Here is a 25,498-nt window from a genome sequence, read left to right as displayed (position 1 = left end):
CCCTTGAACCTTCATCAAGTATATACCAATACATGCTGTTTTTGTGCATGATTTGGTACAGTATACCACTGCAGGAGCTGCACAGTTTTGTGGCACTTTAGGAATAAACAATGATGTCTATTAAGGGTTACACTATAATAGCAACAAACCCATCTTTGATCATTATAATACAGACACCCCTGCTGTTATTTTAGTATTGCCCTTTACTTTAATGATGTATCAATAACATCACATTGCCTGGAACAGTATTAGGGTTGTGACTAATATTTTTGCTTCTCTCTCAAGCTCCTAGTAATAATAACCATGATACAAAACACTTTGATGCAGACAGGTTCTTTCATTATCCCAGTGTAATTTTTATCCATATGAAAAGTATCCCTATAATGTGTTTTGAATGCTTCACAATTCTTTAATTATATGTTATTCTCCATAATATACACCCATCAGCCAAAATAAATAAAACACTGAATAACATTTATTGTCTTGTAATAATGGCATCTGTCAAGGGAGTGGGATAGATTACCCTCTTGGACTTCATGTCCAGCTGTTATTAGCAGAAAATGCCTCTTATGGGAAGCCACTGCCAGTGTGGTCGCTGGGGGTGCAGATTCGATTCCCCTAGGTAAAATCTGCCACTGGTTGGCACAGGGATTCCTCCAGTCACAGTCCTCAAGGCACACTAACAGTCCAGGTTTTACGGATGGCCATACTTGAGCACATCTGACGTAATTAATGCCTCAGTTATGTTTCTCAACCCTACATATCACTAAAATCTTGACTGTTAGTGTGCCTCGAGGACCACGGTTGGAAAACACTGGGTTAGTACGTATCAGAAGTGATCCAAGGAAGGGCAACCAGTGCAACAGGGTCATGGGTGCCCATGGCTCATTGATGCTCATGGGGAGTGAAGGCTAGTCCGTCTAGTCTGATCCCACCGCTACTGTAGCACAAATTGCTGAAAATGTTAATGGTCACTTTGATAGAACACACAGTGCATAGCAGCTTGCTGCGTAGCCATAGACTGGCGGCTTGCCTATGCTGACCCCCGCTAAAAGCACCTACAATGGGTATGTGAGCATCAGAACTGGACCATGACGCAATGGAAAAAGTAGCGTGGTCTGCTGAATTAATTTTTTATTGTATATTACGTGACGGCTCCTTGCTTGTCTGTCATTTACCTGGGGGAAGAGATGGCACCAGGATGCCACTGTGGGAAGAATGGAAGCCGGCGAAGGCAGTGTGATGCTCTGGGCAATGTTATGCTGGGTATCCTTGGCTTCTACCATTCATATGAATGTTACTTTGAGAGTTCAAGGTGTTGTCTTGGCCTCCAAATTCTCCAGATCTCAATCCGATTGAGCATCTGTGGGATGTGCTGGAAAAACAAGTCTTGGTACACCTTCAGATGTCTTTTGGAGACCATGCCTCGATAGGTCAGTGCTGTAATGGTGGCACAAGGGGGACCTACAGAATGTTAGACAGGTAACTTTAAATCTATCTATCTATCTATCTATCTATCTATCTATCTATCTATCTATCTATCTATCTATCTATTTATCTATCTATCATTTGTAATTTCTCTGACGTCCTAAGTGGATGCTGGGGACTCCGTAAGGACCATGGGGAATAGCGGCTCTGCAGGAGACAGGGCACAAAAATAAAAGCTTTAGGATCAGGTGGTGTGCACTGGCTCCTCCCCCTATGACCCTCCTCCAAGCCTCAGTTAGGTTTTTGTGCCCGGCCGAGAAGGGTGCAATCTAGGTGGCTCTCCTAAAGAGCTGCTTAGAGTAAAAGTTTTGTTAGGTTTTTTATTTTCAGTGAGTCCTGCTGGCAACAGGCTCACTGCAACGAGGGACTTAGGGGAGAAGAAGTGAACTCACCTGCGTGCAGGATGGATTGGCTTCTTAGGCTACTGGACACTAGCTCCAGAGGGACGATCACAGGTACAGCCTGGATGGGTCACCGGAGCCGCGCCGCCGACCCCCTTGCAGATGCTGAAGAGAGAAGAGGTCCAGAAATCGGCGGCTGAAGACTTCCCAGTCTTCTTAAGGTAGCGCACAGCACGGCAGCTGTGCGCCATTGCTCTCAGCACACTTCACACCAACGGTCACTGAGGGTGCAGGGCGCTGGGGGGGGCGCCCTGGGCAGCAATGAAAGTACCTATGCTGGCTAAAAATACATCACATATAGCCTCTGGGGCTATATGGATGTATTTAACCCCTGCCAGGTTGTCAGAAAAACGGGAGAAGAAGCCCGCCGAAAAGGGGGCGGGGCCTATTCTCCTCAGCACACAGCGCCATTTTCCTACACAGCTCCGCTGCTAGGAAGGCTCCCAGGCTCTCCCCTGCACTGCACTACAGAAACAGGGTTAAAACAGAGAGGGGGGGCACTTATTTGGCGATATTATTATATATTAAGATGCTATAAGGGAAAACACTTATATAAGGTTGTCCCTGTATAATTATAGCGTTTTGGTGTGTGCTGGCAAACTCTCCCTCTGTCTCCCCAAAGGGCTAGTGGGGTCCTGTCCTCTATCAGAGCATTCCCTGTGTGTGTGCTGTGTGTCGGTACGTGTGTGTCGACATGTATGAGGACGATGTTGGTGAGGAGGCGGAGCAATTGCCTGTAATGGTGATGTCACTCTCTAGGGAGTCGACACCGGAATGGATGGCTTATTTAGGGAATTACGTGATAATGTCAACACGCTGCAAGGTCGGTTGACGACATGAGACGGCCGGCAAACCAATTAGTACCTGTCCAGGCGTCTCAAACACCGTCAGGGGCTTTAAAACGCCCATTTACCTCAGTCGGTCGACACAGACACGGACACTGACTCCAGTGTCGACGGTGAAGAAACAAACGTATTTTCCATTAGGGCCACACGTTACATGTTAAGGGCAATGAAGGAGGTGTTATAGAGGTATATTTCTGATACTACAAGTACCACAAAAAAGGGTATTATGTGGGGTGTGAAAAAACTACCTGTAGTTTTTCCTGAATCAGATAAATTAAATAAAGTGTGTGATGATGCGTGGGTTTCCCCCGATAGAAAATTATTGGCGTTATACCCTTTCCCGCCAGAAGTTAGGGCGCGTTGGGAAACACCCCTTAGGGTGGATAAGGCGCTCACACGCTTATCAAAACAAGTGGCGTTACCGTCTCCAGATACGGCCGCCCTCAAGGAGCCAGCTGATAGGAGGCTGGAAAATATCCTAAAAAGTATATACACACATACTGGTGTTATACTGCGACCAGCGATCGCCTCAGCCTGGATGTGCAGCGCTGGGGTGGCTTGGTCGGATTCCCTGACTGAAAATATTGATACCCTTGACAGGGACAGTATTTTATTGACTATAGAGCATTTAAAGGATGCATTTCTATATATGCGAGATGCACAGAGGAATATTTGCACTCTGGCATCAAGAGTAAGTGCGATGTCCATATCTGCCAGAAGATGTTTATGGACACGACAGTGGTCAGGTGATGCAGATTCCAAACGGCACATGGAAGTATTGCCGTATAAAGGGGAGGAGTTATTTGGGGTCGGTCCATCGGACCTGGTGGCCACGGCAACAGCTGGAAAATCCACCCTTTTTACCCCAAGTCACATCTCAGCAGAAAAAGACACCGTCTTTTCAGCCTCAGTCCTTTCGTCCCCATAAGGGCAAGCGGGCAAAAGGCCAGTCATATCTGCCCAGGGGTAGAGGAAAGGGAAGAAGACTGCAGCAGGCAGCCCCTTCCCAGGAACAGAAGCCCTCCACCGCTTCTGCCAAGTCCTCAGCATGACGCTGGGGCCGTACAAGCGGACTCAGGTGCGGTGGGGGGTCGTCTCAAGAGTTTCAGCGCGCAGTGGGCTCACTCGCAAGTGGACCCCTGGATCCTACAAGTAGTATCCCAGGGGTACAGATTGGAAATTCGAGACGTCTCCCCCTCGCAGGTTCCTGAAGTCTGCTTTACCAACGTCTCCCTCCGACAGGGAGGCAGTATTGGAAACAATTTCACAAGCTGTATTCCCAGCAGGTGATAATCAAGGTACCCCTCCTACAACAAGGAAAGGGGTATTATTCCACACTATTTGTGGTACTGAAGCCAGACGGCTCGGTGAGACCTATTCTAAATCTGAAATCTTTGAACACTTACATACAAAGGTTCAAATCAAGATGGAGTCACTCAGAGCAGTGATAGCGAACCAGGAAGAAGGGGACTATATGGTGTCCCTGGACATCAAGGATGCTTACCTCCATGTCCCAATTTGCCCTTCTCACCAAGGGTACCTCAGGTTCGTGGTACAGAACTGTCACTATCAGTTTCAGACGCTGCCGTTTGGATTGTCCACGGCACCCCGGGTCTTTACCAAGGTAATGGCCGAAATGATGATTCTTCTTCAAAGAAAAGGCATCTTAATTATCCCTTACTTGGACGATCTCCTGATAAGGGCAAGGTCCAGAGAACAGTTGGAGGTCGGAGTAGCACTATCTCAAGTAGTTCTACGACAGCACGGGTGGATTCTAAATATTCCAAAATCGCAGCTGATTCCGACGACACGTCTGCTGTTCCTAGGGATGATTCTGGACACAGTCCAGAAAAAGGTGTTTCTCCCGGAGGAGAAAGCCAGGGAGTTATCCGAGCTAGTCAGAAACCTCCTAAAACCAGGCCAAGTGTCAGTGCATCAATGCACAAGAGTCCTGGGAAAAATGGTGGCTTCTTACGAAGCGATTCCATTCGGCAGATTTCACGCAAGAATTTTTCAGTGGGATCTGCTGGACGAATGGTCCGGATCGCATCTTCAGATGCATCAGCGGATAATCCTGTCTCCAAGGACAAGGGTGTCTCTTCTGTGGTGGCTGCAGAGTGCTCATCTACTAGAGGGCAGCACATTCGGCATTCAGGACTGGGTTCTGGTGACCACGGATGCCAGCCTGAGAGGCTGGGGAGCAGTCACACAGGGAAGAAATTTCCAAGGAGTGTGGTCAAGTCTGGAGACTTCTCTCCACATAAATATACTGGAGCTAAGGGCAATTTACAATGCTCTGAGCCTAGGAAGACCTCTGCTTCAAAGTCAACAGGTGCTGATCCAGTCGGACAACATCACGGCAGTCGCCCACGTAAACAGACAGGGCGGCACAAGAAGCAGGAGGGCAATGGCAGCAAGGATTCTTCGCTGGGCGAAAAATCATGTGATAACACTGTCAGCGGTGTTCATTCCGGGAGTGGACAACTGGGAAGCAGACTTTCTCAGCAGGAACGACCTCCACCCGGGAGAGTGGGGACTTCATCTGGAAGTCTTCCACATGATTGTGAACCGTTGGGAAAGACCAAAGGTGGACATGATGGCGTCCAGTATGAACAAAAAACTGGACAGGTATTGCGCCAGGTCAAGAGACCCTCAGGCAATAGCTGGGACGCTCTGGTAACACCGTGGGTGTACCAGTCGGTGTATGTGTTCCCTCCTCTGCCTCTCATACCCAAGGTACTGAGAATTATAAGACGGAGAGGAGTAAGAACTATACTCGTGGCTCCGGATTGGCCAAGAAGGACTTGGTACCCGGAACTTCAAGAGATACTAAGAAGGGACTTGCTTCAGCAAGGATCATGTCTGTTCCAAGACTTACCGCGGCTGCGTTTGACGGCATGGCGGTTGAACGCCGGATCCTAAGGGAAAAAGGCATTCCGGAAGAGGTCATCCCTACCCTGGTCAGAGCCAGGAAGGAGGTGACCGCACAACATTATCACCGCATTTGGCGAAAATATGTTGCATGGTGTGAGGCCAGGAAGGCCCCCACGGAGGAATTTCAACTCGGTCGATTCCTGCATTTCCTACAAACAGGAGTGTCTATGGGCCTCAAATTGGGGTCCATTAAGGTTCAAATTTCGGCCCTGTCAATTTTCTTCCAGAAAGAATTGGCTTCAGTTCCTGAAGTCCAGAAGTTTGTCAAGGGAGTACTGCATATACAAACCCCTTTTGTGCCTCCAGTGGCACTGTGGGATCTCAACGTAGTTCTGGGATTCCTCAAATCACATTGGTTTAAACCGCTCAAATCTGTGGATTTGAAATATCTCACATGGAAAGTGACCATGCTGTTGGCCCTGGCCTCGGCCAGGCGAGTGTCAGAATTGGCGGCTTTGTCTCACAAAAGCCCATATCTGATTGTCCATTCGGACAGGGCAGAGCTGCGGACTCGTCCCCAGTTTCTCCCTAAGGTGGTGTCAGCGTTTCACCTGAACCAGCTTATTGTGGTACCTGCGGCTACTAGGGACTTGGAGGACTCCAAGTTGCTAGATGTTGTCAGGGCCCTGAAAATATAGATTTCCAGGACGGCTGGAGTCAGGAAAACTGACTTGCTGTTATCCTGTATGCACCCAACAAACTGGGTGCTCTTGCTTCTAAGCAGACGATTGCTAGTTGGATGTGTAGTACAATTCAGCTTGCACATTCTGTGGCAGGCCTGCCACAGTCAAAATATGTAAATGCCCATTCCACAAGAAAGGTGGGCTCATCTTGGGCGGCTGCCCGAGGGGTCTCGGCTTTACAACTTTGCCGAGCTGCTACTTGGTCAGGGGCAAACACGTTTGAAAAATTCTACAAATTTGATACCCTGGCTGAGGAGGACCTGGAGTTCTCTCATTCGGTGCTGCAGAGTCATCCGCACTCTCCCGCCCGTTTGGGAGCTTTGGTATAATCCCCATGGTCCTGACGGAGTCCCCAGCATCCACTTAGGACGTCAGAGAAAATAAGAATTTACTTACCGATAATTCTATTTCTCGTAGTCCGTAGTGGATGCTGGGCGCCCATCCCAAGTGCGGATTGTCTGCAATACTTGTACATAGTTATTGTTACAAAAATCGGGTTATTATTGTTGTGAGCCATCTTTTCAGAGGCTCCGCTGTTATCATGCTGTTAACTGGGTTCAGATCACAGGTTGTACAGTGTGATTGGTGTGGCTGGTATGAGTCTTACCCGGGATTCAAAATCCTTCCTTATTGTGTACGCTCGTCCGGGCACAGTATCCTAACTGAGGCTTGGAGGAGGGTCATAGGGGGAGGAGCCAGTGCACACCACCTGATCCTAAAGCTTTTATTTTTGTGCCCTGTCTCCTGCGGAGCCGCTATTCCCCATGGTCCTTACGGAGTCCCCAGCATCCACTACGGACTACGAGAAATAGAATTATCGGTAAGTAAATTCTTATTATTTAAAGCTTGGTCATATTTTGCCAAGACAAAAATATGTTTGATTGTTGTTGCAATTGTCACTGAGAATCTGCTGTGTATACTTGCTTATAAAAATATATATCTTTCTATACATCTACTTGTAGACAGGTTTCATCAATGTCTTCTTGCATTTACCCGTTGTGTGTCTACAGGTACAGAAGGCCCAGGTGCAAGTCTTGCCGAGGAGAGGCAGAGTAATGCCGAGGTTACCTCCGTCATCTATAACCCACATACTTCTCTTTCCATAGAGCAGCAGAGACAGAAACTGCCAGTGTTTAAGGTAAAACAAGTCCCTGGGATGTTATATGTTCCTAATTCCGGGCATACACGGTCAGATATAGTTTCTGTCAGACTGACAGGCATTTTATCTGACCCTGCCGATAATCGACACATACACTGTGAGATTTCTCACAGTGTCTGTCATGTGACATTTGTGCTCCGCCCCCGGAGAGGAGACATTTCCCCGTTCCTTCCCATGTGAAGGAACGGGAATGTCCATCGTCAGCCGTGGTAGGGCATACAATGGCCGATGAGGCCGACATGACAATTGAAATGATTGCATCGGAGGGACTTGCTGGATGATTCGATATTTACGGGTCGGGGGCCGACCACATACTCGCAATTATCTGGCTGATCCGCTGATATCGTGTGGATCAGCCAGATTATCGTAGCATGTATGCCCAATATAAGTAATGTAGATAAAAATCAATAAAATACTTTTTTTGTTATTTCTTTAGTGTGTAATAGTCTTGCTGTTTTTCTTGTGCTCAAATTGGTCCTATAAACCTAAACAGTCCTTGTTCTCCGCTAAGGTTAGTTTCTCTATCGTCCTAGTGGATGCTGGGGTTCCTGAAAGGACCATGGGGAATAGCGGCTCCGCAGGAGACAGGGCACAAAAAGTAAAGCTTTAGGATCAGGTGGTGTGCACTGGCTCCTCCCCCTATGACCCTCCTCCAAGCCCCAGTTAGATTTTTGTGCCCGGCCGAGAAGGGTGCAATCTAGGTGGCTCTCCTAAAGAGCTGCTTAGAAAAGTTTAGCTTAGGTTTTTTATTTTACAGTGAGTCCTGCTGGCAACAGGATCACTGCAACGAGGGACTTAGGGGAGAAGAAGTGAACTCACCTGCGTGCAGGATGGATTGGCTTCTTTGGCTACTGGACATTAGCTCCAGAGGGACGATCACAGGTACAGCCTGGATGGTCACCGGAGCCTCGCCGCCGGCCCCCTTGCAGATGCTGAAACGAGAAGAGGTCCAGAATCGGCGGCAGAAGACTCCTCAGTCTTCTTAAGGTAGCGCACAGCACTGCAGCTGTGCGCCATTTCCTCTCAGCACACTTCACACGGCAGTCACTGAGGGTGCAGGGCGCTGGGAGGGGGGCGCCCTGGGAGGCAAATGAAAACCTTTTTTGGCTAAAAATACCTCACATATAGCCTCCGGGGGCTATATGGAGATATTTAACCCCTGCCAGAATCCATTAAAGAGCGGGAGACGAGCCCGCCGAAAAAGGGGCGGGGCCTATCTCCTCAGCACACAGCGCCATTTTCCCTCACAGAAAGGCTGGAGGGAAGGCTCCCAGGCTCTCCCCTGCACTGCACTACAGAAACAGGGTTAAAACAGAGAGGGGGGGCACCAATTTGGCGTTAGAAATATATAAAAGATGCTATAAGGGAAAACACTTATATAAGGTTGTCCCTATATAATTATAGCGTTTTTGGTGTGTGCTGGCAAACTCTCCCTCTGTCTCTCCAAAGGGCTAGTGGGTCCTGTCCTCTATCAGAGCATTCCCTGTGTGTGTGCTGTGTGTCGGTACGTGTGTCTCGACATGTATGAGGACGATGTTGGTGAGGAGGCGGAGCAATTGCCTGTAATGGTGATGTCACTCTCTAGGGAGTCGACACCGGAATGGATGGCTTATTTAGGGAATTACGTGATAATGTCAACACGCTGCAAGGTCGGTTGACGACATGAGACGGCCGACAAACAATTAGTACCGGTCCAGACGTCTCAGAAACACCGTCAGGGGTTTTAAAACGCCCGTTTACTTTAGTCGGTCGACGCAGACACAGACACGGACACTGAATCCAGTGTCGACGGTGAATAAACAAACGTATTCCTTATTAGGGCCACACGTTAAGGGCAATGAAGGAGGTGTTACATATTTCTGATACTACAAGTACCACAAAAGAGGGTATTATGTGGGATGTGAAAAAACTACCGTAGTTTTTCCTGAATCAGATAAATTAAATGAAGTGTGTGATGATGCGTGGGTTCCCCCCGATAGAAAATTATGGGCGGTATACCCTTTCCCGCCAGAAGTTAGGGCGCGTTGGGAAACACCCCTTAGGGTGGATAAGGCGCTCACACGCTTATCAAAACAAGTGGCGGTACCGTCTATAGATAGGGCCGTCCTCAAGGAGCCAGCTGACAGGAGGCTGGAAAATATCATAAAAAAGTATATACACACATACTGGTGTTATACTGCGACCAGCGATCGCCTCAGCCTGGATGTGCAGAGCTGGGGTGGCTTGGTCGGATTCCCTGACTAAAAATATTGATACCCTTGACAGGGACAGTATTTTATTGACTATAGAGCATTTAAAGGATGCATTTTCTATATATGCGAGATGCACAGAGGGATATTTGCACTCTGGCATCAAGAGTAAGTGCGATGTCCATATCTGCCAGAAGATGTTTATGGACACGACAGTGGTCAGGTGATGCAGATTCCAAACGGCACAAAGGTGTATTGCCGTATAAAGGAAGAGGAGTTATTTGGGGTCGGTCCATCGGACCTGGTGGCCACGGCAACTGCTGGAAAATCCACCGTTTTTACCCTAAGTCACATCTCTGCAGAAAAAGACACCGTCTTTTCAGCCTCAGTCCTTTCGTCCCTATAAGAGTCATATCTGCCCAGGGATAGAGGAAAGGGAAGAAGACTGCAGCAGGCAGCCCATTCCCAGGAACAGAAGCGTTCCACCGCTTCTGCCAAGCTCTCAGCATGACGCTGGGACCGTACAGGACCCCTGGATCCTACATGTAGTATCCCAGGGGTACAGATTGGAATGTCGAGACGTTTCCCCTTCGCAGGCTCCTGAAGTCTGGTTTACCAAGGTCTCCCTCCGACAAGGAGGCAGTATGGGAAACAATTCACAAGCTGTATTCCCAGCAGGTGATAATCAAATTACCCCTCCTACAACAAGAAAAGGGGTATTATTCCACATTATATTGTGGTACTGAAGCCAGAAGGCTAGGTGAGACCTATTCTAAATCTAAAAAAATTTGAACACTTACAAAGGTTCAAATCAAGATGGAGTCACTCAGAGCAGTGATAACGAACCAGGAAGAAGGGGACTATATAGTGTCCCGAGACATCAGGGATGCTTACCTCCATGTCCAAAATTTGCCCTTCTCACTAAAGTTACCTCAGGTTCGTGGTACAGAACTGTCACTATCAGTTTCAGACGCTGCCGTTTGGATTGTCCACGGCACCCCGGGTCTTTACCAAGGTAATGGCCGAAATGATGATTCTTCTTCGAAGAAAAGGCGTCTTAATTATCCCTTACTTGGACGATCTCCTGATAAGGGCAAAGTCCAGGGAACAGTTGGAGGTCGGAGTAGCACTATCTCGGATACTGCTACAACAGCACGGGTGGATTCTAAATACTCCAAAATCGCAGCTGATCCCGACGACAAGTCTGCTGTGCCTAGGGATGATTCTGGACACAGTCCAGAAAAAGGTGTTTCTCCCGGAAGAGAAAGCCAGGGAGTTATCCGAGCTAGTCAGGAACCTCCTAAAATCAGTGCATCATTGCACAAGGGTCCTGGTAAAGATGGTGACTTCCTACGAAGCAATTCCATTCGGCAGATTTCACGCAAGAATTTTTCAGTGGGATCTGCTGGACAAATGGTCCGGATCGCATCTTCAGATGCATCAGCGGATAACCCTATATCCAAGGACAAGGGTGTCTCTCCTGTGGTGGTTACAGAGTGCTCATCTTCTAGAGGGCCGCAGATTCGGCATTCAGGATTGGATGCTGGTGACCACGGAGGCCAGCCCGAGAGGCTGGGGAGCAGTCACACAAGGAAAAAATTTCCAGGGAGTGTGATCAAGTCTGGAGACTTTTCTCCACATAAATATACTGGAGCTAAGGGTAAATTTATAATACTCTAAGCTTAGCAAGACCTCTGCTTCAAGGTCAGCCGGTATTGATCCAGTGGGAAAAACATCACGGCAGTCGCCCACGTAAATAGACAGGGCGACACAAGAAGCAGGAGGGCAATGGCAAAAACTGCAAGGACTTTTCGCTGGGCGGAAAATCATGTGATAGCACTGTCAGCAGTGTTTCATTCCGGGAATGGAAACTGGGAAGCAGATTTCCTCAGCAGGCACGACCTCCACCCGGCAGAGTGGAAACTTCATCGGGAAGTTTTCCACATGATTGTAAACCGTTGGGAAATACCAAAGGTGGACATGATGGCGTCCCGTCTGAACAAAAAACGGGACAGGTATTGCGCCAGGTTAAGAGACCCTCAGGCAATAGCTGTGGACGTTCTGGTAACACCATGGATGTACCAGTCGGTGTATGTGTTCCATCCTCTGCTTCTCATACCTAAGGTACTGAGACTTATAAGACGTAGAGGAGTAAGAACTATACTCATGGCTCCGGATTGGCCAAGAAGGACTTGGTACCCGGAACTTCAAGAGATGCTCACAGAGGACTTATGGCCTCTGCCGCTAAGAAGGGACTTGTTTCAGCAAGTACCATGTCTGTTCCAAGACTTACCGCAGCTGCGTTTGACGGCATGGCGGTGGAACGCCGGATCCTAAGGGAAAAAGGCATTCCGGAAGAGGTCATTCCTACCCTGGTCAAAGCCAGAAAGGAGGTGACCGCACAACATTATCACCACATGTGGCAAAAATATGTTGCGTGGTGTGAGGCCAGAAAGGCCCCACGAAGAAATTTCAACTCGGTCGATTCCTGCATTTCTTGCAAACAGGAGTGTCTATGGGCCTCAAATTGGGGTCCATTAAGGTTCAAATTTCGGCCCTGTCGATTTTCTTCCAGAAAGAAGTGGCTTCAGTTCCTGAAGTCCAGAAGTTTGTCAAGGGAGTATTGCATATACAACCCCCTCTTGTGCCTCCAGTGGCACTGTGGGATCTCAACGTAGTTCTGGGATTCCTCAAATCACATTGGTTTAAAACCAGTCAAATCTGTGGATTTGAAGCATCTCACATGAAAAGTGACCATGCTCTTGGCCTGGACCAGGCGAGTGTCAAATTGGTGGTTTTTTTCTCAAAAAAGCCCATATCTGGTTGTCCATTTGGACAGGGCAGAGCTGCGGACTCGTCCCCAGTTCTCTCCCTAAGGTGGTGTCAGTGTTTCACCTGAACCAGCTTATTTTGGTGCCTTGCGCCTACTAGGGACTTGGAGGACTCCAGGTTGCTAGATGTTGTCAGGGCCCTGTAAATATAGGTTCCAGGACGGCTGGAGTCAGGAAAACTGACTTGCTGTTATCCTGTATGCACCCAACAAACTGGGTGCTCTTGCTTCTAAGCAGACTATTGCTAGTTGGATGTGTAATACAATTCAGCTTGCACATTCTGTGGCAGGCCTGCCACAGCCAAAATATGTAAATGCCCATTCCACAAGGAAGGTGGGCTTATCTTGGGCGGCTGCCCGAGGGGTCTCGGCTTTACAACTTTGCCGAGCGGCTATTTAGTCAGGGGCAAACACGTTGGTAAAATCCTACAAATTTGATACCCTGGCTAAGGAGGACCTGGAGTTCTCTCATTCGGTGCTGCAGAGTCATCCGCACTCTCCCGCCCGTTTGGGAGCTTTGGTATTATCCCCATGGTCCTTTCAGGAACCCCAGCATCCACTAGGACGATAGAGAAAATAAGAATTTACTTACCGATAATTCTATTTCTCGGAGTCCGTAGTGGATGCTGGGCGCCCATCCCAAGTGCGGATTATCTGCAATACTTGTACATAGTTACAAAAATCGGGTTATTATTGTTGTGAGCCATCTTTCAGAGGCTCCGCTGTTATCATACTGTTAACTGGGTTCAGATCACAGGTTGTACAGTGTGATTGGTGTGGCTGGTATGAGTCTTACCCGGGATTCAAAATCCTTCCTTATTGTGTACGCTCGTCCGGGCACAGTATCCTAACTGAGGCTTGGAGGAGGGTCATAGGGGGAGGAGCCAGTGCACACCACCTGATCCTAAAGCTTTACTTTTTGTGCCCTGTCTCCTGCGGAGCCGCTATTCCCCATGGTCCTTTCAGGAACCCCAGCATCCACTACGGACTCCGAGAAATAGAATTATCGGTAAGTAAATTCTTATTTTTATCTTTACAGCTAAGAAATCACATCCTTTATCTAGTAGAGAATTACCAGACTGTGGTGATAATTGGAGAAACCGGATGCGGCAAAAGTACACAAATACCACAGGTAATTAATAAACTTGTTTTATTGCTGAAAAAACTGGATAAATCCATAAAATCCATAAGATGTTATGTTTGCAACCAGGATTTTATCCTACTGTCTCAAAGCCATAGAATATTATGATTATTCTTTATTTATGTGGTACCACAAGAGGGCCAAAGGGCATTACACAGTATGTAAGCAGAGATGGCATAAACAGAACAAGAAAAAAGTAACCTACAATACATAATACTGTAGAGCAGAGGCGGCCAGACTTTTGGAGTCGGCGATCTACTTTGAAAGCTAAAAAGCTTTTGTGATCTACCTAGGAGGAATAATAGCGCGCGCCGCAGGCGCGCGTGCAAAAATAGGGGTGTGGAATAGCAAAAAGTGGGCGTGGTATAACAAAAAGTGGGCGTGGTATAACAAAAAAAGGGTCGTAGCCTCGCTGCACAGAGTGTAATGACTGTCTCACACGAAATAACACATTGGCCCCCACAGGTAAAAACCTCAAACACATATGCCCCCACAGTGCCAGATACACATGCCCCCACAGTGCCATGTGCCCACAGTGCCAGATATGCCCCCACAGTGCCAGATACAGATATGCCCCCACAGTGCCATGTTCCCACAGTGCTAGATATGCCCCCACAGTGCCAGATATGCCCCCACAGTGCCAGATTGCAGATATGCCTCCACAGTGCCAGATATGACCCCACAGTGCCAGATATGCCCCCACAGTGCCATGTGCCCACAGTGCCAGATATGCCCTCACAGTGCCATGTGCCCACAGTGCCAGATATGCCCCCACAGTGCCAGATACAGATATGCCCCCACAGTGCCATGTGCCCACAGTGCCAGATATGCCCCCACAGCGCCAGATTACACATATGCCCCCACAGTGCCATGTGCCCACAGTGCTAGATATGCCCCCACAGTGCCAGATATGCCCCCACAGTGCCAGATTGCAGATATGCCTCCACAGTGCCAGATATGCCCCCACAGTGCCAGATATGCCCCCACAGTGCCATGTGCCCACAGTGCCAGATATGCCCCCACAGCGCCAGATTACAGATATGCCCCCACAGTGCCATGTGCCCACAGTGCCAGATATGCCCCCACAGTGCCAGATACAGATATGCCCCCACAGTGCCATGTGCCCACAGTGCCAGATATGCCCCCACAGTGCCAGATTACAGATATGCCCCCACAGTGCCAGATATGCCCCCACAGTGCCAGATATGCCCCCACAGTGCCATGTGCCCACAGTGCCAGATATGCCCCCACAGTGCCAGATATGCCCCCACAGTGCCAGATTCAGATATGCCCCCACAGTGCCATGTGCCCACAGTATAACAAAAAGTGGGCGTGGTATAACAAAAAAAGGGACGTAGCCTCGCTGCACAGAGTGTAATGACTGCCTCACACGAAATAACACATTGGTCCCCACAGGTAAAAACCTCAAACACATATGCCCCCACAGTGCCAGATACAGATATGCCCCCACAGTGCCATGTTCCCACAGTGCTAGATATGCCCCCACAGTGCCAGATTGCAGATATGCCTCCACAGTGCCAGATATGACCCCACAGTGCCAGATATGCCCCCACAGTGCCATGTGCCCACAGTGCCAGATATGCCCTCACAGTGCCATGTGCCCACAGTGCCAGATATGCCCCCACAGTGCCAGATACAGATATGCCCCCACAGTGCCATGTGCCCACAGTGCCAGATATGCCCCCACAGCTCCAGATTACACATATGCCCCCACAGTGCCATGTGCCCACAGTGCCAGATATGCCCCCACAGTGCCAGATATGCCCCCACAGTGCCAGATATGCCCCCACAGTGCCAGATATGCCCCCACAGTGCCATGTGCCCACAGTGCCAGATATGCCCCCACAGCGCCAGATTACAGATATGCCCCCACAGTGCCATGTGCCCACAGTGCCAGATATGCCCCCACAGTGCCAGATACAGATATGCCCCCACAGTGCCATGTGCCCACAGTGCCAGATATGCCCCCACAGTGCCAGATATGCCCCCACAGTGCCAGATATGCCCCCACAGTGCCAGATATGCCCCCACAGTGCCATGTGCCCACAGTGCCAGATATGCCCCCACAGTGCCAGATATGCCCCCACAGTGCCAGATTCAGATATGCCCCAACAGTGCCATGTGCCCACAGTGCCAGATATGCCCCCACAGCGCCAGATTACAGATATGCCCCCACAGTGCCATGTGCCCACAGTGCCAGATATGCCCCCACAGTGCCATGTGCCAGATATGCCCCCACAGCGCCAGATTACAGATATGTGCCCACAGTGCCATGTGCCCACAGTGCCAGACATGCCCCCACAGTGCCAGATATGCCCCCACAGTGCCATGTGCCCGCAGAGCAGATATACCCCCAGTGCCACATATGACCCCACAGTGCCAGATATACCCCACATTGCCAGATATGCCACCACTGAGCCATGTGCCCACAATGCCAGATATGCCCCCATAGTAGAGCTCACTGGAGTGGAGAGCGCAGCGCGCGCTTCTACTTTCTGCCGCCCTGCTTTTCAGTCTGATCTCCGGCGGTGACGGCAGCGTGTATAGCTCAAATCAGGCGCCGGTTCGCGAGCTCTCATTGGCTAACGAACCGGCACCTGATTTGAGCTATACACTCGGCCGTCACTGCCGCAGACCAGACTGAGCAGGCAGAGCGGCAGGCAGGAGAGGCGCGGCTTCGGGTGGCTGGGCGGCGGATCGCGATCGACTGTTTGGCCACCCCTGCTGTAGAGCATGGACAAGGTTTATAAACCTTTCTGCAGCAGCAGTCCTAGTCATAGTAATAAGTAGCAAGCTATCAAACCCAAAGGCTTGGTGCTGTTGTTGGCAGTGGGAAGGTGATGATGGTATAAGTTAGGAAAATAATAATGAGGCTTGTACAGTAGAAAGTAAATAGTTGATTGGTAAAGTGAGAAAGAAAATATTGTTAATTTCTCTGACGTCCTAAGTGGATGCTGGGGACTCCGTCAGGACCATGGGGAATAGCGGCTCCGCAGGAGACAGGGCACAAAAGTAAAAGCTTTAGGATCAGGTGGTGTGCACTGGCTCCTCCCCCTATGACCCTCCTCCAAGCCTCAGTTAGGTTTTTGTGCCCGGCCGAGAAGGGTGCAATCTAGGTGGCTCTCCTAAAGAGCTGCTTAGAGTAAAAGTTTTATTAGGTTTTTTATTTTCAGTGAGTCCTGCTGGCAACAGGCTCACTGCAACGAGGGACTTAGGGGAGAAGAAGTGAACTCGCCTGCGTGCAGGATGGATTGGCTTCTTAGGCTACTGGACACTAGCTCCAGAGGGACGATCACAGGTACAGCCTGGATGGGTCACCGGAGCCGCGCCGCCGACCCCCTTGCAGATGCTGAAGAGAGAAGAGGTCCAGAAATCGGCGGCTGAAGACTTCTCAGTCTTCATGAGGTAGCGCACAGCACTGCAGCTGTGCGCCATTGCTCTCAGCACACTTCACACCAACGGTCACTGAGGGTGCAGGGCGCTGGGGGGGGCGCCCTGGGCAGCAATGAAAGTACCTATACTGGCTAAAAATACATCACATATAGCCTCTGGGGCTATATGGATGTATTTATTCCCTGCCAGGTTGTCAGAAAAACGGGAGAAGAAGCCCGCCGAAAAGGGGGCGGGGCCTATTCTCCTCAGCACACAGCGCCATTTTCCCTCACAGAACTGCTGGAGGGAAGGCTCCCAGGCTCTCCCCTGCACTGCACTACAGAAACAGGGTTAAAACAGAGAGGGGGGGCACTTATTTGGCGATATGATTATATATTAAGATGCTATAAGGGAAAACACATATAAAGGTTGTCCCTGTATAATTATAGCGTTTTGGTGTGTGCTGGCAAACTCTCCCTCTGTCTCCCCAAAGGGCTAGTGGGGTCCTGTCCTCTATCAGAGCATTCCCTGTGTGTGTGCTGTGTGTCGGTACGTGTGTGTCGACATGTATGAGGACGATGTTGGTGAGGAGGCGGAGCAATTGCCTGTAATGGTGATGTCACTCTCTAGGGAGTCGACACCGGAATGGATGGCTTATTTAGGGAATTACGTGATAATGTCAACACGCTGCAAGGTCGGTTGACGACATGAGACGGCCGGCAAACAAATTAGTACCTGTCCAGGCGTCTCAAACACCGTCAGGGGCTTTAAAACGCCCATTTACCTCAGTCGGTCGACACAGACACGGACTCCAGTGTCGACGGTGAAGAAACAAACGTATTTTCCTTTAGGGCCACACGTTACATGTTAAGGGCAATGAAGGAGGTGTTACATATTTCTGATACTACAAGTACCACAAAAAAGGGTATTATGTGGGGTGTGAAAAAACTACCTGTAGTTTTTCCTGAATCAGATAAATTAAATGAAGGCGCTCACACGCTTATCACAAGTGGCGTTACCGTCTCCAGATACGGCCGCCCTCAAGGAGCCAGCTGATAGGAGGCTGGAAAATATCCTAAAAAAGTATATACACACATATTGGTGTTATACTGCGACCAGCGATCGCCTCAGCCTGGATGTGCAGCGCTGGGGTGGCTTGGTCGGATTCCCTGACTGAAAATATTGATACCCTTGACAGGGACAGTATTTTATTGACTATAGAGCATTTAAAGGATGCATTTCTATATATGCGAGATGCACAGAGGGATATTTGCACTCTGGCATCAAGAGTAAGTGCGATGTCCATATCTGCCAGAAGATGTTTATGGACACGACAGTGGTCAGGTGATGCAGATTCCAAACGGCACATGGAAGTATTGCCGTATAAAGGGGAGGAGTTATTTGGGGTCGGTCCATCGGACCTGGTGGCCACGGCAACTGCTGGAAAATCCACTTTTTTTTACCCCAAGTCACATCTCAGCAGAAAAAGACACCGTCTTTTCAGCCTCAGTCCTTTCGTCCCCATAAGGGCAAGCGGGCAAAAGGCCAGTCATATCTGCCCAGGGATAGAGGAAAGGGAAGAAGACTGCAGCAGGCAGCCCATTCCCAGGAACAGAAGCCCTCCACCGCTTCTACCAAGTCCTCAGCATGACGCTGGGGCCGTACAAGCGGACTCAGGTGCGGTGGGGGGTCGTCTCAAGAGTTTCAGCACGCAGTGGGCTCACTCGCAAGTGGACCCCTGGAGCCTACAAATAGTATCCCAGGGGTACAGATTGGAAATTCGAGACGTCTCCCCCTCGCAGGTTCCTGAAGTCTGCTTTACCAACGTCTCCCTCCGACAGGGAGGCAGTATTGGAAACAATTCACAAGCTGTATTCCCAGCAGGTGATAATCAAAGTACCCCTCCTACAACAAGGAAAGGGGTATTATTCCACACTATATTGTGGTACTGAAGCCAGACGGCTCGGTGAGACCTATTCTAAATCCGAAATATTTGAACAATTACATACAAAGGTTCAAATCAAGATGGAGTCACTCAGAGCAGTGATAGCGAACCAGGAAGAAGGGGACTATATGGTGTCCCTGGACATCAGGGATGCTTACCTCCATGTCCCAATTTGCCCTTCTCACCAAGGGTACCTCAGGTTCGTGGTACAGAACTGTCACTATCAGTTTCAGACGCTGCCGTTTGGATTGTCCACGGCACCCCGGGTCTTTACCAAGGTAATGACCGAAATGATGATTCTTCTTCAAAGAAAATGGACGATCTCCTGATAAGGGCAAGGTCCAGAGAACAGTTGGAGGTCGGAGTAGCACTATCTCAAGTAGTTCTACGACAGCACGGGTGGATTCTAAATATTCCAAAATCGCAGCTGTTTCCGACGACACGTCTGCTGTTCCTAGGGATGATTCTGGACACAGTCCAGAAAAGGGTGTTTCTCCCGGAGAAGAAAGCCAGGGAGTTATCCGAGCTAGTCAGGAACCTCCTAAAACCAGGAAAAGTGTCAGTGCATCATTGCACAAGGGTCCTGGGAAAAATGGTGGCTTCTTACGAAGCGATTCCATTCGGCAGATTTCACGCAAGAACTTTTCAGTGGGATCTGCTGGAAAAATGGTCCGGATCGCATCTTCAGATGCATCAGCGGATAACCCTGTCTCCAAGGACAAGGGTGTTTCTTCTGTGGTGGCTGCAGAGTGCTCATCTATTAAAGGGCCGCAGATTCGGCATTCAGGACTGGGTCCTGGTGACCACGGATGCCAGCCTGAGAGGCTGGGGAGCAGTCACACAGGGAAAAAATTTCCAGGGAGTGTGATATAGTCTGGAGACTTCTCTCCACATAAATATACTGGAGCTAAGGGAAATTTACAATGCTCTAAGCTTAGCAAGACCTCTGCTTCAAGGTCAGCCGGTATTGATCCAGTGGGACAACATCACGGCAGTCGCCCACGTAAACAGACAGGGCGGCACAAGAAGCAGGAGGGCAATGGCAGAAACTGCAAGGATTCTTCGCTGGGCGGAAAATCATGTGATAACACTGTCAGCAGTGTTCATTCCGGGAGTGGACAACTGGGAAGCGGACTTCCTCAGCAGGCACGACCTCCATCCGGGAGAGTGGGGACTTCATCGGGAAGTCTTCCACATGATTGTGAACCGTTGGGAAAGACCAAAGGTGGACATGATGGCGTCCCGCCTGAACAAAAAACTGGACAGGTATTGCGCCAGGTCAAGAGACCCTCAGGCAATAGCTGTGGACGTTCTGGTAACACCGTGGGTGTACCAGTCGGTGTATGTGTTCCCTCCTCTGCTTCTCATACCCAAGGTACTGAGAATTATAAGACGTAGAGGAGTAAGAACTATACTCGTGGCTCCGGATTGGCCAAGAAGGACTTGGTACCCGGAACTTCAAGAAATGCTCACAGAGGACTCATGGCCTCTGCCGCTAAGAAGGGACTTGCTTCAGCAAGTACCATGTCTGTTCCAAGACTTACCGCGGCTGCGTTTTGACGGCATGGCGGTGGAACGCCGGATCCTAAGGGAAAAAGGCATTCCGGAAGAGGTCATTCCTACCCTGGTCAAAGCCAGGAAGGAGGTGACCGCACAACATTATCACCACATGTGGCGAAAATATGTTGCGTGGTGTGAGGCCAGGAAGGCCCCACGAAGAAATTTCAACTCGGTCGATTCCTGCATTTCCTGCAAACAGGAGTGTCTATGGGCCTCAAATTGGGGTCCATTAGGGTTCAAATTTCGGCACTGTCAAATTTCTTCCAGAAAAGATTGGCTTCAGTTCCTGAAGTCCAGAAGTTTGTCAAGGGAGTACTGCATATACAACCCCCTTTTGTGCCTCCAGTGGCACTGTGGGATCTCAACGTAGTTCTGGGATTCCTCAAATCACATTGGTTTAAACCGCTCAAATCTGTGGATTTGAAATATCTCACATGGAAAGTGACCATGCTGTTGGCCCTGGCCTCGGCCAGGCGAGTGTCAGAATTGGCGGCTTTGTCTCACAAAGCCCATATCTGATTGTCCATTCGGACAGGGCAGAGCTGCGGACTCGTCCCCAGTTTCTCCCTAAGGTGGTGTCAGCGTTTCACCTGCACCAGCTTATTGTGGTACCTGCGGCTACTAGGGACTTGGAGGACTCCAAGTTGCTGGATGTTGTCAGGGCCCTGAAAATATAGGTTCCAGGACGGCTGGAGTCAGGAAAACTGACTTGCTGTTATCCTGTAGGCACCCAAAAAACTGGGTGCTCTTGCTTCTAAGCAGACGATTGCTAGTTGGATGTGTAGTACAATTCAGCTTGCACATTCTGTGGCAGGCCTGCCACATCCAAAATATGTAAATGCCCATTCCACAAGGAAGGTGGGCTCATCTTGGGCGGCTGCCCGAGGGGTCTCGGCTTTACAACTTTGCCGAGCTGCTACTTGGTCAGGGGCACACCCTGGCTGAGGAGGACCTGGAGTTCTCTCATTCGGTGCTGCAGAGTCATCCGCACTCTCCCGCCCGTTTGGGAGCTTTGGTATAATCCCCATGGTCCTGACGGAGTCCCCAGCATCCACTTAGGACGTCAGAGAAAATAAGAATTTACTTACCGATAATTCTATTTCTCGTAGTCCGTAGTGGATGCTGGGCGCCCATCCCAAGTGCGGATTGTCTGCAATACTTGTACATAGTTATTGTTACAAAAATCGGGTTATTATTGTTGTGAGCCATCTTTTCAGAGGCTCCGCTGTTATCATGCTGTTAACTGGGTTCAGATCACAGGTTGTACAGTGTGATTGGTGTGGCTGGTATGAGTCTTACCCGGGATTCAAAATCCTTCCTTATTGTGTACGCTCGTCCGGGCACAGTATCCTAACTGAGGCTTGGAGGAGGGTCATAGGGGGAGGAGCCAGTGCACACCACCTGATCCTAAAGCTTTTACTTTTGTGCCCTGTCTCCTGCGGAGCCGCTATTCCCCATGGTCCTGACGGAGTCCCCAGCATCCACTACGGACTACGAGAAATAGAATTATCGGTAAGTAAATTCTTATTTTCGATTTATGCTAAAAAGATGGCTCTGCATACTTCCTTTTTGCCCCTGGATAGTGGTGAGGGAAATGATTTTCCAAATTTGAGTTTTACTTTTGCCATTTTTAGTTTTTGTTAACGGGTTGGTATTTCCATAGCTTGTAAACTCTGCTGCTTTATGTAAATGACACTGATAGCTGGATTCATGGAATCACTGGTGCAGATTGTCTATAGGATGATGGTTGCCCTATAGATTGCTTTTACCTTATTGGAAGAAAGTCTGAGTGTGCATGTCACATCTCACTGTGTATGCATGCGCAGTTTAGCTTAACACCCTTAACAGTGCGCACCCTTAACAGGGCTTCAGCAAGCGAACGCTGTTGCAGCAGCGGTCCATGCTGAATCGGGCCCTATGTCCATATCCTTCTGTTTCCATTACATGTGGATACATATCTGGAAAGAATGACAGTAGATTTCACTCATATTGAGGACTAGACAGGCTGATTGCCGACCTTGTACATAAACGTTTTTTTAACTCTGTCCATGTTTGGAGAATAGGTGGTTCTCTTGTTTGTGCCTTGGAAACCTATCCATTTTTTTGTTATGTGTTCCTTGTTAAGCTAATTGTGAAATATTTTTCAATTAGCAAGTGCGACCCTGGGACGGTATATTTTCAGAAGCTCCGTATCTGCAGCCAAGCTGACCAACCAATAGTTTCAGTAAATTGGAGCTAAACATTGCAATAGAAATGCTATTTATTGGGTACAAATAGATAATAATCAATAACCCCCTTATGAGTCTTAACGACACCTGTAATATATACATTGTGTGTGTGTGTGTGTATGTATGTATGTATGTATGTATATATATATATATATATATACACTGCTCAAAAAAAATAAAGGGAACACTCAACACGATCTAACTCCAAGTCACTCACACTTCTGTGAAATCAAACTGTCCACTTAGCAAGCAACACTGATAGACAATCAATTTCACATGCTGTTGTGCAAATGGAATAGACAACAGGTGGAAATTATAGGCAATTAGCAAGACACCCCCAATAAAAGAGTTGTTCTGCAGGTGGTGACCACAGACCACTTCTCAGCTCCTATGCTTTCTGGCTGATGTTTTGGTCACTTTTGAAAGCTGGCGGTGGTTTCACTCTAGTGGTAGCATGAGACGGAGTCTACTACCCACACAAGTGGCTCAGGTAGTGCAGCTCATCCAGGATGGCACATCAGTGCGAGCTGTGGCAAGAAGGTTTGTTGTGTCTGTCAGCGTAGTGTCCAGAGCAGGGAGGCGCTACCAGGAGACAGGCCAGTACATCAGGAGATGTGGAGGAGGCCGTAGGAGGGCAACAACCCAGCAGCAGGACCGCTACCTCCGCCTTTGTGCAAGGAGGAATAGGAGGAGCACTGCCAGAGCCCTGCAAAATGACCTCCAGCAAGCCATAAATGTGTATGTGTCTACTCAAACGATCAGAAACAGACACCATGAGGGTGGTATGAGGGCCCGACGTCCACAGGTGGGGGTTGTGCTTACAGCCCAACACCATGCAGGACGTTTGGCATTTGCCAGAGAACACCAAGATTGGCAAATTCGCCACTGGCGCCCTGTGCTCTTCACAGATGAAAGCAGGTTCTCACTGAGCAAATGTGACAGACGTGACAAGAGTCTGGAGACGCCAAGGAGAACATTCTGCTGCCTGCAACATCCTCCAGCATGACCGGTTTGGCAGTGGGTCAGTAATGGTGTGGGGTGGCATTTCTTTGGGGGGTCGCACAGACCTCCATGTGCTCGCCAGAGGTAGCCTGACTGCCATTAGGTACCGAGATGAGATCTTCAGACCCCTTGATAGACCATATGCTGGTGCGGTTGGCCCTGGGTTCCTCCTAATGCAAGACAATGCTAGACCTCATGTGGCTGGAGTGTGTCAGCAGTTCCTGCAAGACGAAGGCATTGATGCTATGGACTGGCCTGCCCGTTCCCCAGACCTGAATCCAATTGAGCACATCTGGGACATCATGTCTCGCTCCATCCACCAACGCCACGTTGCACCACAGACTGTCCAGGAGTTGGCGGATGCTTTAGTCCAGGTCTGGGAGAAGATTCCTCAGGAGACCATCCGCCACCTCATCAGGAGCATGCCCAGGCATTGTAGGGAGGTCATACAGGCACGTGGAGGCCACACACACTCCTGAGCCTCATTTTGACTTGTTTTAAGGACATTACATCGAAGTTGGATCAGCCTGTAGTGTGTTTTTCCACTTAATTTTGAGTGTGACTCCAAATCCAGACCTCCATGGGCTAATAAATTTGATTTCCATTGATAATTTTTGTTTGATTTTGTTGTCAGCACATTCAACTATGTAAAGAACAAAGTATTTAATAAGAATATTTCATTTATTCAGATCTAGGATGTGTTATTTTAGTGTTCCCCTTATTTTTTTTGAGCTATATATATATATATATATATATATATATATATATATATATATATATATATATACACACACACACACACACACACACACACACACACACACACACACACACACACACACGCAGTTTATTTGAATGCTTTTATTTTTAAACTTCCTCAATGATACAGTTCATCACTTAAACTGTGCCCATTGGATTTATTTGATCACTTTCAAATGTCTTTGGCTTGTAGAGTCCTCCTACTGCGATTACTGTACTTTATTGGTTTGTATGTGGCGAGGCCAAAAATGACCATTAAAAATGTATTTGCTGGAAAACTAGCCACTCTTTTAGTATAAATCTAGTATGGTATATGAACCTACAAAGGGACAAAGTGTATCCAAGCATACAATAATATTACAACTATAATTAGCTAAAAAATAGTTTATTGTAATCCTATTTTCTCTTACGTCCTAGAGGATGCTGGGGACTCCGTAAGGACCATGGGGTATAGACGGGCTCCGCAGGAGATAGGGCACCTAAAAAGAACTTTGACTATGGGTGTGCACTGGCTCCTCCCTCTATGCCCCTCCTCCAGACCTCAGTTAGATCTTGTGCCCAGAGGAGAAAGGGTACAATGCAGAGAGCTCTCCAGAGTTTTCTGTTTTAAAGAATTTTGTTTGTTTTTTTATTTTCAGGGAGTCTTGTTGGCAACAGGCTCCCTGCATCGTGGGACTGAGGAGAGAGAAACAGAGCTGGCTTGTCAAGTTGGGCACTGTTTCTAAGGCTACTGGACACCATTAGCTTCAGAGGGAGTCGGAACACAGGTCTCACCTGGGGTTCGTCCCGGAGCCGCGCCGCCGTCCTCCTCCTCACAGATGCCGAATATAGAAGCCAGGTGAGTATGAGAAGGCAAGAAGACATCAGGCGGCAGAAGACATCAGATCTTCATGAGGTAAGCGCGCAGCGGTAAGCTGCGCGCCATTGCTCCCAGTACACAC

At 48.8% G+C, this 25,498-nt stretch overlaps 1 protein-coding gene across 1 annotated transcript in view; it reads left to right on the top strand.

Moving 5' to 3' along the window:
* DHX35 (DEAH-box helicase 35) overlaps positions 1–25,498 on the top strand; it is a 108,872-nt gene that overhangs the window by 597 nt on the left and 82,777 nt on the right. Inside the window, exons 2-3 of the mRNA XM_063960256.1 lie at positions 7,362–7,489; positions 13,569–13,661. Of these exons, the coding sequence (XP_063816326.1) occupies positions 7,362–7,489; positions 13,569–13,661 (221 nt within the window). The remainder of the gene's footprint in view (positions 1–7,361; positions 7,490–13,568; positions 13,662–25,498) is intronic.

This window comes from Pseudophryne corroboree, chromosome 3, assembly GCF_028390025.1.
Source record: "Pseudophryne corroboree isolate aPseCor3 chromosome 3, aPseCor3.hap2, whole genome shotgun sequence".
In the NCBI taxonomy this organism is placed as follows: Eukaryota; Metazoa; Chordata; class Amphibia; order Anura; family Myobatrachidae; genus Pseudophryne; species Pseudophryne corroboree.
Note: the sequence above shows the minus strand (reverse complement) of the source record. Positions and strands in the feature narration are given on the sequence as shown.